Source organism: Mobula hypostoma, chromosome 6, assembly GCF_963921235.1.
Source record: "Mobula hypostoma chromosome 6, sMobHyp1.1, whole genome shotgun sequence".
Classification (NCBI taxonomy): domain Eukaryota; kingdom Metazoa; phylum Chordata; class Chondrichthyes; order Myliobatiformes; family Myliobatidae; genus Mobula; species Mobula hypostoma.
The window spans coordinates 90,261,671-90,274,665 of record NC_086102.1 but is presented as its reverse complement, the minus strand read 5'-3'; the positions used below and the strand labels follow the sequence as shown (position 1 = coordinate 90,274,665).

The 12,995-nt window shown below is 37.0% G+C and overlaps 1 protein-coding gene across 1 annotated transcript in view; it reads right to left on the bottom strand.

Moving 5' to 3' along the window:
- Positions 1-1,218: 1,218 nt before the first annotated feature.
- LOC134347590 (coiled-coil domain-containing protein 122-like) overlaps positions 1,219-12,995 on the bottom strand; it is a 71,167-nt gene continuing 59,390 nt past the window's right edge. Inside the window, exon 5 of the mRNA XM_063049942.1 lies at positions 1,219-1,368. Within this exon, the coding sequence (XP_062906012.1) occupies positions 1,219-1,368 (150 nt within the window). The remainder of the gene's footprint in view (positions 1,369-12,995) is intronic.

The following is a 12,995-nucleotide window of genomic DNA, read 5'->3' as shown; positions in this document are numbered from 1 at the left end:
GCACTGAGGAGTGCAGTGGAACAGAGAGATCTGGGAATACAGATACAAAATTCCCTAAAAGTGGCATCACAGGGTCGTAAAGAGAGCTTTTGGTACATTGGCCTTTATTAATCAAAGTATTGAGTATAAAAGCTGGAATGTTATGGTGAGGTTGTATAAGGCATTGGTGAAGCCGAATCTGGAGTACTGTGTTCAGTTTTGGTCACCAAATTACAGGAAGAATACTAATAAGGTGGAAAGAGTGCAGAGAAGGTTTACAAGGATGTTGCCGGGACTTGAGAAACTCAGTTACAGAGAAAGGTTGAATAGGTTAGAACTTTATTCCCTGGAGTGTAGAAGAATGAGGGGAGATTTGATAGAGGTATATAAATTTATGGTGAGTATAAATGGAGTGAATGCAAGCAGGCTTTTTCCACTGAGGCAAGGGGAGAAAAAAACCAGAGGACATGGGTTAAGGGTGAGGGGGGGGAAGTTTAAAGGGAACATTATGGGGGGCTTCTTCACACAGAGGGTGGTGGGAGTATGGAATGAGCTGCCAGATGAGGTGGTAAATGCGGGTTCTTTTTTAACATTTAAGAATAAATTGGACAGATACATGGATGGGAGGTGTATGGAGGGATATGGTCCGTGTGCAGGTCAGTGGGACTAGGCAGAAAATAGTTCGGCACAGCCAAGAAGGGCCAAAAGGCCTGTTTCTGTGCTGTAGTTTTTCTATGGTTTTTCTATGTAAATTAAAAGGTTGTAAACAAAACTAATAAAACGAAACGCCCTGAACTAGAATAAAAATGACATCTCTTAACTCTAAAATTTCCGAATAACTCTAAAACTCCAAATAAAATTTTAAAAGGTTATCAAGTGTATACTTTGAGATATTTTTAAAGGTTTATGTCAATCAAAAAGATATAAATTTTGACAGTCTTGCAAATGAAAGAAGTTACAATAGATTCATGCATTAATGTTAAAAATATATTTGGACTGAAATACTACCATTCGATTTTAGAACTAAATCCTTGAGATCCCTTTATCCACCATTTTAAAGAACACACTGCAAAACAAATTGCTAAAATAACTGACAATGGTGCATTTGTCTCTATCATCCTCTGAAATTTCAGTCCTATATGAAGCTTATTCACAATACCAACAAGTTTAAACAATATATGTTTTCTTACATTGGATTTTAATTCAGTACAATATTTAAATCTTCAACATTAAAAGTTTTTACTGTGTTATTCCTAGACAACTTCTCAGGTGTGCTGCATTCTTTTCCATCTGCTGAATCTCCCAAGTTAACTGACGTTTGTTGGACTGAATTTTATTCAACTGAGAATATAAACGCTTAAGTATCGCTTCACATCTTTTGTTCTGCACCTGGGGAAATTAAATGAAAATTAATTCTTTAATCCATTCAAAAGAAATAAAATCCTTTGATTACTAAGTGAAGAGCATCTTCTAGGAAATTTTTTGGTAGGATATAAGGCCCAAGGAAAAGATGATGATTCCTCACTTGACTATTGGTTAAATAGCTTGATTACGTGGACCTTATCTCTTACTTAGTGTTTCCATTTACTCCACAAATAAACTGTGCAAAATATGTTATAAATAAATCACTGCAATCAAATGGTTGGTTAGAAAGGCAATTCTGTATTTAAGAATATCTTCTTTGCTGCTGGATGTCAACATACTTCTGCCATAATTCTTCTATTCCTATGACAGATGGGAATTTGAACAACAAAGTAATAAGAAACCCGCCACTCCTAAATATACATACATGTCATCTGACATTTATTGCTAATCTAAAATACAAAAGCCGTTTACTAAGGATGCTGGAAATGTGACATAAAAACAAAAATTACTGGAAATACACATAAAGTAAGTATCTGCCTCTACCACTACCCCTGACAGCGCATTCCACATCCCTACCACTCTCTGTGTAAAACACCTATCTTGGCTAGCCCCCCTGAATTTTTCTCCTGTCACATTAGCCATTCCTACCCCTGGAAAATGTCTCTGACTTTCCACTCTATCTGTGCCTCTTATCATCTTGTACACTTCTGTCAAGTCACTTCTCATCTTCTCTCTCTCCAAAAAGGAAATAACGCTGCTCACTCAACCTATCCTCCTAAGACATGCTCTCTAGTCCAGGGCAGCATCCTGGTAAATATCATCTCCACCCTCCATAAAGCTTCCACATCCTTTCTATAATGAGGTGATTATAACTGAACACAGTAAGTGCCTCTGACCTATCACTCTGGCTCCCATTCCCCTGTCACCAACTAGGTTAAACTCTCCCCAACAAATCTTGCAAAAATTCCCTCAAATTTAGCTGTAACCTGTCCCTTTTGTACAGGTCATACCTTGCCGCAAAGAGCCACACATTCATCTGGCAATTCATTCTATTCTTACCCAAACTAGTGCATAGCACAGGCAGCAGTCCAGAGATTAGCCCCCTGGAGGTCATTATTTTTAGCTTCCTCAATGCTCTCTTCAGGACCTAATTCTTTTATCTACTTATGTTGTTGATACGAACTTTGTACTATGATTTCTGGCTGCTACCTCTTCCCCTTAAGAATGCTGTGGATCTGACCTGAGATGTCCCTGGCCCAGACAGTTGGGAAGCAACATACCTTCAGGGAATCTCTGTCACGCACACAAAGTCGCCTGCTTAGTTCACCAACTATTGAATCTTCTTTCAGCACCACTCTTCTATTCTCCCTCTTCCATTCTGAACCACAGAGCCAGACAGTGTAATAGACCCAGATGTTGTGGCTTTCCCCTGGTAGGTCATTTTCCTACACCCCCCCCCTCCCCAACAACATCCAAAGCAGTATATTTGTTATTGAGGGAAATTGCACTATCTGCTTATACCCTTTCCCTTCTTCTGACAGTCACACAGCTGCATGCCTCCTGCAACTTAGGTGTGACTGCTTCCCTGTAGCCCTTATCTATGAAATCCTCATCCTTCTGAAAGAGCCGAAGGTTATCCAGCTACAGTTCCCGAAACACGGTCTGTAAGGAGCTGCACGTAGATGTACTTATCGCAGATGTAGGAATTAGGAAGATTGGAGATCTCCCACATCTTGTACGAGGAGCACAATGCTGACCTAGGATTTATTGTCACTACCCTAGCTAGGCACTAACAAAAAAAGAGCAATCTGACAGAAACTTCACTTTAGCCTCCATCTCCTTTTGCCAAACCCTCAGTTCCCCACTCTAACCCTTAAATTAAACTTTTTTCTATTGGCTTTTGCCAAATGCCTATTAACCAAAAACTATCTCAATCTTGGCAGAATGTTCTGACAGGCCCCGCTCACTTTTAAAATCTGGTACTCAAACTGCGCAATCAACTGTCTCTGCAATCTCAATTTCCACATTAAAGTTGTACAGAGAGACATGTGGCAAATATTGTGGGAGTATTATCATCCTATCAGTTTGAAGTACGGGCTGAGCACCACCAGTTGAGGTGCTGCACAAGGTTGTGTGCTTAGCCCCCATGCTGTACTCACTTTATACTCATGACTGTGAAGCTAAGTACAGCTCCAATGCCATATTTAAATTTGTTGATGACACCACTGTGTCACCCAAATCAAAAGTGGTGATGAATTGTCATAAAGGAAGGAGATTGAAAATCTGGTTGATTAGTGCCACAACAGCCTCTCACTCAATGTCAGCAGAACTAAAGAGATTCTTATTGACTGAAGGAGGAGGAAACAGAAGGTCCATGAGTCATTACAAAGAAAGCACAGCAGCGCCTCTATTTTCTTAGAAGATTGCGAAAACTTGGTAAATCATCTAAAATTTTGTCAAACTTCTGGCTTCATCACAACCTGGTATGGAAACCAATGCCCTTGGAACAGAAAATTTCACAAAGAGTCGTGGATACAGTCCAGTCCATTATGGGTAAAGCCCTCCCCATCATTGAGCACATCTTCAAGGAGTACTGTTGCAGGGAAGCAGTATACATCATTAAGGACCCCCATCAACCAGGTCTGCTCTCTTCTGACTGCTGCCATCTGGAAGGAGGTACAGGAGACCCAGGACCAACACCACCAAGTTCAGGAACAGTTATTACCCCTCAACCACCAGGCTCTAGAACCAGAGGGAATAAATTCACTTGACTTCACTCACCTCAACACTGAAATGTTCCCACAACCTGTGGACTCATTTTCAGGAACTCTTCATCTCATATTCTTGACAATTATTGCTTACATATTATTATCATTTTTTTTTTGTATTTGCAGTTTGATGATTTGCTGTTGTGTGCAGTTTTTCATTGATTTTATTTGTTGCTTTGTATTTACTGTGAATGCCTGCAAGAAAATGAATCTCAGGGTTGTATATGGTGACATATCTGTAGTTTGATAATAAATTTACCTTAAAGTTTTCTTCCTCAAAGCAACGGAATACGAAATAATCTGACCCCGAATATAGGCTTTAAAAGTGTCCCAAAGAGTGTTAACCGAAATATCTTCTGTATGGTTAATTATAAAAAAAAGCTCAATCTGTTCATTCATAAAATTAACAAACTCCGAGTCCTGAAGCAACAGCGAATTAAAACGCCATTGTCTATTGTTGGGTATATTGGCCATAATTTTAATAGAAAGCTTAAGTGGAGCATGATCCGAAATGGTTATAGAATCATAATCACATTTAATCACTGAAGGAATGAGACGAGAATCAATAAAAAAATAATCAATTCTTGAATAGGAATGATGAACATGTGAAAAAAAAAACAGAAGCAGGAGGAGATGGCAATTGTGGACAAGATTAAAGAAATTGATAAGAAATATGTTATGGCTCCTTCTGAGGAGCTATACAAACAAAGAACTGAACTTCAAATGGAACACAGTTTACTACTCTCGTCCTCGATTGTAAACCAATTAAAGAAAACAAGAAGTGATTTTTATGTTCACAGTGATAAAATTGGCAAGCTGCTGGCTAATCAATTGAAATCTAATTATGTTAAATCTCAAATCAATCAGATTTATAACCAAAATGATCGATTGATATTGGATCATGTGGGGATTAATCATACCTTTTGTGATTTTTATTCTTCTTTATATCAATCAGAGTCTCCTCGAGATTCTAAATATATGAATGATTTTCTAGATAAGTTAGACTTTCCTCAGATTTCACAGGATATGTCTTCTTTATTAGATACTTCCATTACAACGGATGAGATTAAGAATGTTATTTTTTCTATGAATCTGGGGAAAGCTCCTGGCCCTGATGGGTTTACCGTTGAATTTTATAAATGTTTTGCTTCTTTATTGATTCCCTGGCTCTATAAGGTTTTTGAGGCTTCTTTGAAACTTGGTAAACTTCCGGAATCTTTTAACAGAGCATCAATTTCTTTAATACTAAAGAAGGATAAAGACCCTGCTCAATGTGCATCTTATAGACCAATATCTTTATTAAATGTTGATTCTAAAGTCTTTTCTAAGTTATTAGCAAATAGACTAGAAAAAGTACTTCCTTCTATTATTTCGTAAGACCAAACGGGTTTTATTAAAGGTCGTTACTCTTTTTATAATATTCGTACATTGTTAAATATCGTTTATACTCCCTCACAAAATGTTCCTGAGTGTGTTATTTCTTTAGATGCCGAGAAAGCTTTTGATAGAGTAGAATGGCCTTATTTATTTCAGGTGCTTGAAATGTTTAATTTTAGCCTGAAATTTATATCCTGGATTAAACTGTTATATCACTCCCCTGTAGCCTCGGTTCGTACTAACTCTTTAAACTCACCTTTTTTTCCTCTCTTTCGTGGTACTCGACAAGGCTGTCCTCTTAGTCCCCTATTATTTGATATTGCATTAGAACCTCTTGCAATTGCTATTCGAGAATCTTCAAATATTACTGGGATAACTCGGGGATTAAAGTCCCATAAATTATCACTCTATGCTGATGATTTACTTTTATATATTTCTAATCCTGAGAGATCTATTCCTGCTGTTTTAGAGTTATTAGCACAATTTGGTCTTTTCTCAGGTTATAAATTAAATCTTAGTAAGAGTGAACTTTTTCCGATTAATAAACATCTTCCCTTATATTATAAATTTCCATTTAAATTGATTAATAATTACCTTTCATATCTTGGGATTAAAATTACTTGTAAACATAAAGATTTATTTAAGACTAACTTTTTACCATTAATAGACCATATTACTCAACTTTCATCTAAATGGTTTCCTTTATATTTAACTTTGATTGGTCGTATTAATGCAGTTAAGATGTTTTTTTTGCCAAAATTTTTATATGTGTTTCAGGCATTACCAATTTTCGTTCCTAAATCTTTTTTTGATAAAGTCGACTCTAAAATTTCTTCATTTATTTGGCAGAATAAGAATCCGAGACTGGGTAAAATACATTTACAGAAAGCTAAGAGAGATGGAGGTTTAGCATTACCTAACTTTAGATTTTATTATTGGGCTATTAATATTCGACATATGAAATTTTGGTTACTTGACCGGGATATACTATCTATTCCTAAATGGGTAGCATTGGAATTACAATCTGTTCAGGGTTATACACTTGGTTCTATTTTAGGTTCATCTCTTCCTTTTGATTCGAAACGCCTTAAGCAGGTCTCTAACCCAATCGTTAAATATGCTTTGCGTATTTGGTTTCAATTCAGAAAATTTTTTGATCTTAATCAATTCGGGTTAGCGATTCCTATTTTAGGTAACATATTTTTTCCTCCCTCTTTTACGGATCGCGCTTTTCAAACTTGGAAGACTAAGGGTATTTTACGGTTTTTGGATTTATTTTTAGATGGTTCCCTTATGTCTTTTGAACAATTATCTAATAAATATAACCTATCAAGAATACATTTTTTTAGATATTTACAAGTTAGAAATTTTCTAAGTACTATACTTCCTTCCTTTCCAATGCTTCCTCCTATATATATTTTAGATTCGATAATTAACCTTAATCCATGTCAGAAAGGTGCATCGGCTATGATTTATAATATTATTATGAAACTCAGGAAAGCTCCATTTGATAAGATTAGGGTAGATTGGGAACAGGAATTGGGGCTTACCATTTCTGTGGATGATTGGGGGCAGATTTTACAATTAGTTAATACTTCTTCTATTTGTGCTAAACATTCCCTAATTCAATTTAAAGTGGTGCATAGAGCACATATGTCCAAAGATAAGTTAGCGCGTTTTTACTCGCATATTAATCCTTTCTGTGATAGATGTTCGGGGCAGATAGCCTCTTTAACTCATATGTTTTGGTCTTGCCCTACTTTGGAAACTTTTTGGAGAGATATTTTCAATATTATTTCTAAGGTATTAAATATAGATATCTCTCCTCACCCTATTACTGCTATCTTTGGACTACCTAAAATTTCTAGTAATCTTTCCCCTTCAGCCCGTAGAATGATTGCATTTCTTACTTTAATGGCGAAAAGATGTATTTTACAACATTGGAAAGAGCTTAATGCTCCAACTACCTTTTTTTGGTTTTCTCAGACGATTTTATGTTTGAATCTGGAGAAAATTAGAAGTAACCTTCATGATTCTTCATTTAAATTTGAACAGATTTGGGGACCTTTTATTCGATATTTTCATTTAATGTAATATTTACCCTTCTTGTTTTTTTTTTCACTGTTTTAATGGAGGTCGGGATTGAGGACGTGATTTTAAGTTTAACTCTGTTTGGTTTCAAGTTAGCCCATTGCTTTGCTTTGCTTTTAGTTAGTTGCACGGTGGGTTTTTTTTTGGGGTTTTTTTTTTCTTTTTTTCCATTGATATATATAAAATCTAGTATACTATTATGTTATTTTGGTTTCTTATGCTTAAATTACATTGTTTGTAGTATTTTCTTTTTGGTATTGTTATCTTTTGGAATTTTATTATACTTTAACATTGTATTAATGTTTATATGGCTTACCTTTTTTGTATACTTACTCAATAAAAAGATTTAAAAAGAAAGAAATTTACCTTAAAGTTTTAAGTGCCATTACAAAGAAGGCACGGACAGGGCCTCTATTTTCTTAGAAATTTGCATAGATTCAGCATTTAAAATTTTGGCAAACTTTTATAGATGCACAGTGGAGGGTATCCTGACTGGTTGCACCACAGCTTGGTATGGAAATGCTAATGCCCAAGAATGGAAAAGCCTACAGAATGTAATGGTCCAGTCAAGTCCATCACAGGAAAAACCCTCCCCACCACTAAGCACATCTACAAGGAGCGCTGCCACAAGAAAGCAGCATCAGGGACTCTCAACAGTCACGCAAAGCTCTCTTCTTGCTGCTGTCATCAGGAAGGAGGTACAGGAGCCTCCACCAGGTTCAGCGTTATTCCCTTCAACCATCAGGCTCCTGAACCAGCATGGATAACTTCACTCACCTCAACGCTGAACTGATTCTACAACCAATGGACCATACACAAAATGCTGCAGGAACTCAACAGGCCAGGCTGCATCTATGGGAAAGAGTAAATAGTCGACGTTTCGGGCCAAAACCCTTCATCAGGACTGGAAAAAAGATGAAAAGTCAGAGCAATAAGGTTGCAGGAGGGGAGGAAGAAATACAAGGTGGTGGATGATAGGTGAAACCAGAAGTGGGGGAGGGTGAAGTAAAGTGCTGGGAAGTTGATTGGCGAAAGAGATAAAGGGCTAGATAAGGGGGAAATCTGATAGGAGAGGGTAAAAGATCATGGAAGAAAGGAAAAGGGAAGAGAAAGTAAACATCAGCTGTTTACTCTTTTCCATAGATGCTGCCCGGCCTGCTGAGTTTCTCCAGCATTTTGTGTGTGTTGCTTGGATTTCCAGCATCTGCAGATTTTCTCCTGTTTTTGCTACAACCTATGGACTTACTTTCAAGGACTTTACAACTCATGGTCTCAATATTAAATAATTTATTATTATAACAATTTTTTTTGTATTTATGGTTTGTCTTTTGCATATTGGCTGCTTGTCAGAATTCTTTGTGTGTAGTTTTTCATTGATTCTATTGTATTTCTTTGTTATACTGTGAATGTCTTGAAGAAAATAAATCTCAGGGTAGTATGTGGTGACATATTTACTTTAAACTTTGAACAAGGGAAGAGATAACTGGTCTTTGTCAGTATATACAACATACATCACATTGTTTAATCTGCATTATTACTGAGCATGGCACTCCAAGCCCTCAGTTCATATCAAGGAAAAATTATATCACCTTGAACTTTGGTGATTTTCTCCTATCACACTCGGTACTCCTTTCTTGCATCTTGTTAATCCCCATCATTGTACAGAGAATATGAGGGTTGAATGCCTTTGTTTAAAATTATGGGTGTATGTAAGAATTTGCCATTTCCATGGAGGCAGTTGATATATGCAATATCTATCTAAAGGTTACTCTCTGAGACTTCTTGCTCAAGTTTCTGCAGTTGTAGCAATGAGTATACTGTGTTGTACAAAAGTAAAGCTGCTCTGTCTTCTACCAGAGTTAATAACAGCATCTGTTTTATTATGAATGTTAGCAGGAAAAGCTGTAATTTTCTTGACATTAGAAGCTGTGCACAGTAACATTAAGCCATCTAACATCAATAACAGCCTTTGTCAACAGAAAAGGTATAATTCAATTAATGTGCAATGGGTCTGTGATCAGCACATTTCTGCTTGAGTTTCTTTTTTTCTGAATCCCTTAACAATTCAACTTCAGAAGGTAACCACTAGAGAAGAGAAGCTTTCTCTGCACGTATGACTCATGGAGCATGTCTATAATAGGAACTCAGCTCAAAAGGAAAGATGCACTTAATGCAATTCCATGCACTATTTCAGCTGGATGGATTATCACTGTTATTCTTGTTCAATATATTCAGAGTTCTTATTTTATCTGTGATGAACTGTGTCCACTACACACTTCAGCTTCTTTGGTTCTTTTGCATTGCAAGTGCTTAACCAGACCATGATGCAACTAGTAAGGATAATTCCAACAGTGCACCTTCAGAAGTTTGTTTGCATATTTGGTGACACACCAAATCTTCCTGAACTTCTAATGAAGCAAAGGCGCTGGTGTGCCTTCTTTGTGATTATATCTACGTGCTGAGCTCATGACAGTTCATCTGAGACGTTAACACCAAGGAATCTGAACCTGCCTACCCTCTCCACCTGTGAGAATGGGCATGTGATCTCCTGGCTTATTTTTTAAGTCTTTGGTTAGCTTCTAGATTTTATTGCTATTGATTGTGAAATTGTTGTCATGGCACCATTCAACCAGGTATTCTGCCTCATTGCTCTGGCCTGACTCATTACTACCCATCATTCAGCCAACACAAGGATCCAGTTTGAAAGGGAAGCCCAAAGGTCCAGGTTTTGGTGCTTGGTGGTGAGATGGGAGGGGTGATTTTGTTGGGCGTTGAGCTGTAGGTTTTGAACATCATCCTGATATATGCATTACTGTTGACCAAAACTGAGTGGAGAGCCAGTGAAATAGCATTTGCATTTGACCTTTTGTGGTGATAAGAAAATTGAAGGTTATCTGGGTCACTGCTGTGGCTGGAGTTGATTCATTCCATAAACAATCCCTTGAAGCATTTCGTTACTTTGGGTGTAAATAGTAAGGGATGGTAGTCAGTGAGGCAGGTCACCATGCTCTTCTTAGTTATCAATATTTTCTCCCTCTTGAAGCAGGTGGAGCCTCAGACCACAAAAAAGAGAGAGGCTGAAGATGTCCTTCAATATACCAGTCAGTTGGTCTGCACAGATCTTCAGTGCTCTGTCAGGGAAATTGACTATGTTAAACATTTTTCATGGATTCACTCTCTTGAAGTATGCTCTGATGTTGGTCTCAAATACAGAAATATTAGGGCTGTGAGAACCTGTTGGGGTTCTGTCGGAGTGTCAGCTTTTTCCCTTTCAAAACATGCAGAAAATGATATGTCATTTCCACTTGTGCTATCCCATTCCACCTTGTAGGAAGTGATAGTGTGAATGAAATTCTATGGTGTACACATATTTAGCATGCACTAGTGCATGAATAGAATAGCCTCAAACTTTTGACTGAGGTTTGAAGACCACTTCAGCTTTCATATGCCCGTGGCACTAGCAGAAGAGTGGGATCAGTACTTACAGTATGACAATGTTCTTGGATCTATAAGCTTACAATGTAGGTCTTCAGGAAAAAAAGGATGAAGTTCCTTTTTTATATAATTTTTTGATTGTTTAATACAACTTTTAAGAACAGTTGCAAATATTCCTTTATAATTTTTAAAAAATTATCAACTAACTTTGAATTTTTTGCAGAAACATTTAAGTACCCTTATAATTTTAACAAATGGTAAAATTGGGGACTGAGCTTGACTGGTTGTCAAAGCTTCCACAGCAATTCATTACATTGTCAGCACCCTGTTGTTGCTTAAGAGTCTTACTGCTTGACTCCAGTTCTGGCTAGACAAGTAAGATAATTTTTCTGAACTCAGCTCATTTAAGTTTATGGAAGTGGAGATCTTGGGTGGGGTGCCTATGTTGGTAAAATCAGACCATTATTTTATCCCTATTTACATTCTAATGTTATCTTTTAGATTTTGCCCCATCAGTAACATTTTCAAATTTGGACTATTTATACAATGGATTCTAGTTAATTGGGCCATTGGTTAATCAGGACAGACACTTATTTGGGACATTACACTGCTTAATTAGGACAGGAGACTGTTACCAAACAGTTTCTAACTAGCGTCAGTCCTGTGCACTTGTTAGACATTACACCGTGCTTAGAGCAAACAATTTTTAAATAGCATCAGTTGTGTGCATTTGTGTTCAAAAACCAGTGGTTTTTGCCTCAGATAGTTGGCGCGAAATAAGCATCAAGACAATTCGGAACTGTTTTATTCACTGCGGTTTCAAGCATTCAGGCTTGGAGATCCCAGAAATGGTCAGGAGTGAAAATGAAGATTTGGAGGATACAATTGTTGAAAGCATTGAATGAAGGCAGTTCATTATTGGCACTGATTTTGTTCATTTACAGTCAATCAAAAGAACATGGCAGCATACACTGAATGAATTCCTTCATCAATAAACGTTAGGAACTAATACACAGTTTTATAGTACTGTAGTAGTATTGTTAGTGACTGTTTGTCTTTTTTATACCTTTTCAACTATTTCCATGAAGCTTTGGCAAATTGGGACAGCTACTTAATTGGACTAAAATGCATTGGTTCAGATGTGTCCCAATTAACCAGAATCCATTGTATTTGTATAACTATTGGAGTTGCTTTATTCAAGTGTCATCTGGTGGTCTTGGTAAATAAACTGCCGTGGGAAATATATATTTTCAAATAAACAGTCTTGGAATTGATCATCATAAAATGCCTAGATATGAGAAAAGCTGCTTATTATTTATTCATTCATTCATTCTTTCACTAAGAAGAGTGATCTGAATATTGGGGCACAAAAGGAGCGAGAAAGGAATAGTGTGTCATTTTATCCCACAAAGTCTGGTGTAGCAACAACACCTTCATTGTGGTGATTAGGAGCAACAGCAAAAGATAATCAGCTAATAAAAGTGAATAATATTTACTGATAAATATATAAAGATTCTTTCCTTCTCAAGATGAATGGGAACACTCTCTATAGCAACTTGATTTTACATTAGAGCTGCCAAGAACAATTTGGACCTAGTCTGACTTCAGTGGTGGGCAAAATATTGGAAAAGATTGTTAGAGACAGGATTTATAAGCACTTGGAAAATCATAGTCTAATTAAAGATAGTTAGCATGATTTTGTGAGGGGTAAGTTATATTTCAGGAGACTGATAGAATTTTTTGAGGATGTGACAAAGCACATTGATGAAGATAGAGCAGTAGATGTGATGTGTATAGATTTTAGTAAGACGTTGGATAAGTTTGCCATGAAAGGCTCATTCGGAGAGACAGGAGACATGGGATCCGGGGAAACTTGGCTGTGTGGATTCAGAATTGGCTTGCACATAGAAGGCAAAGGGTAGTTTTAGATGGTGTATATTTTTTTTCTGCCTGGACCAGTGCTGTTCTGCAGGGATCTGT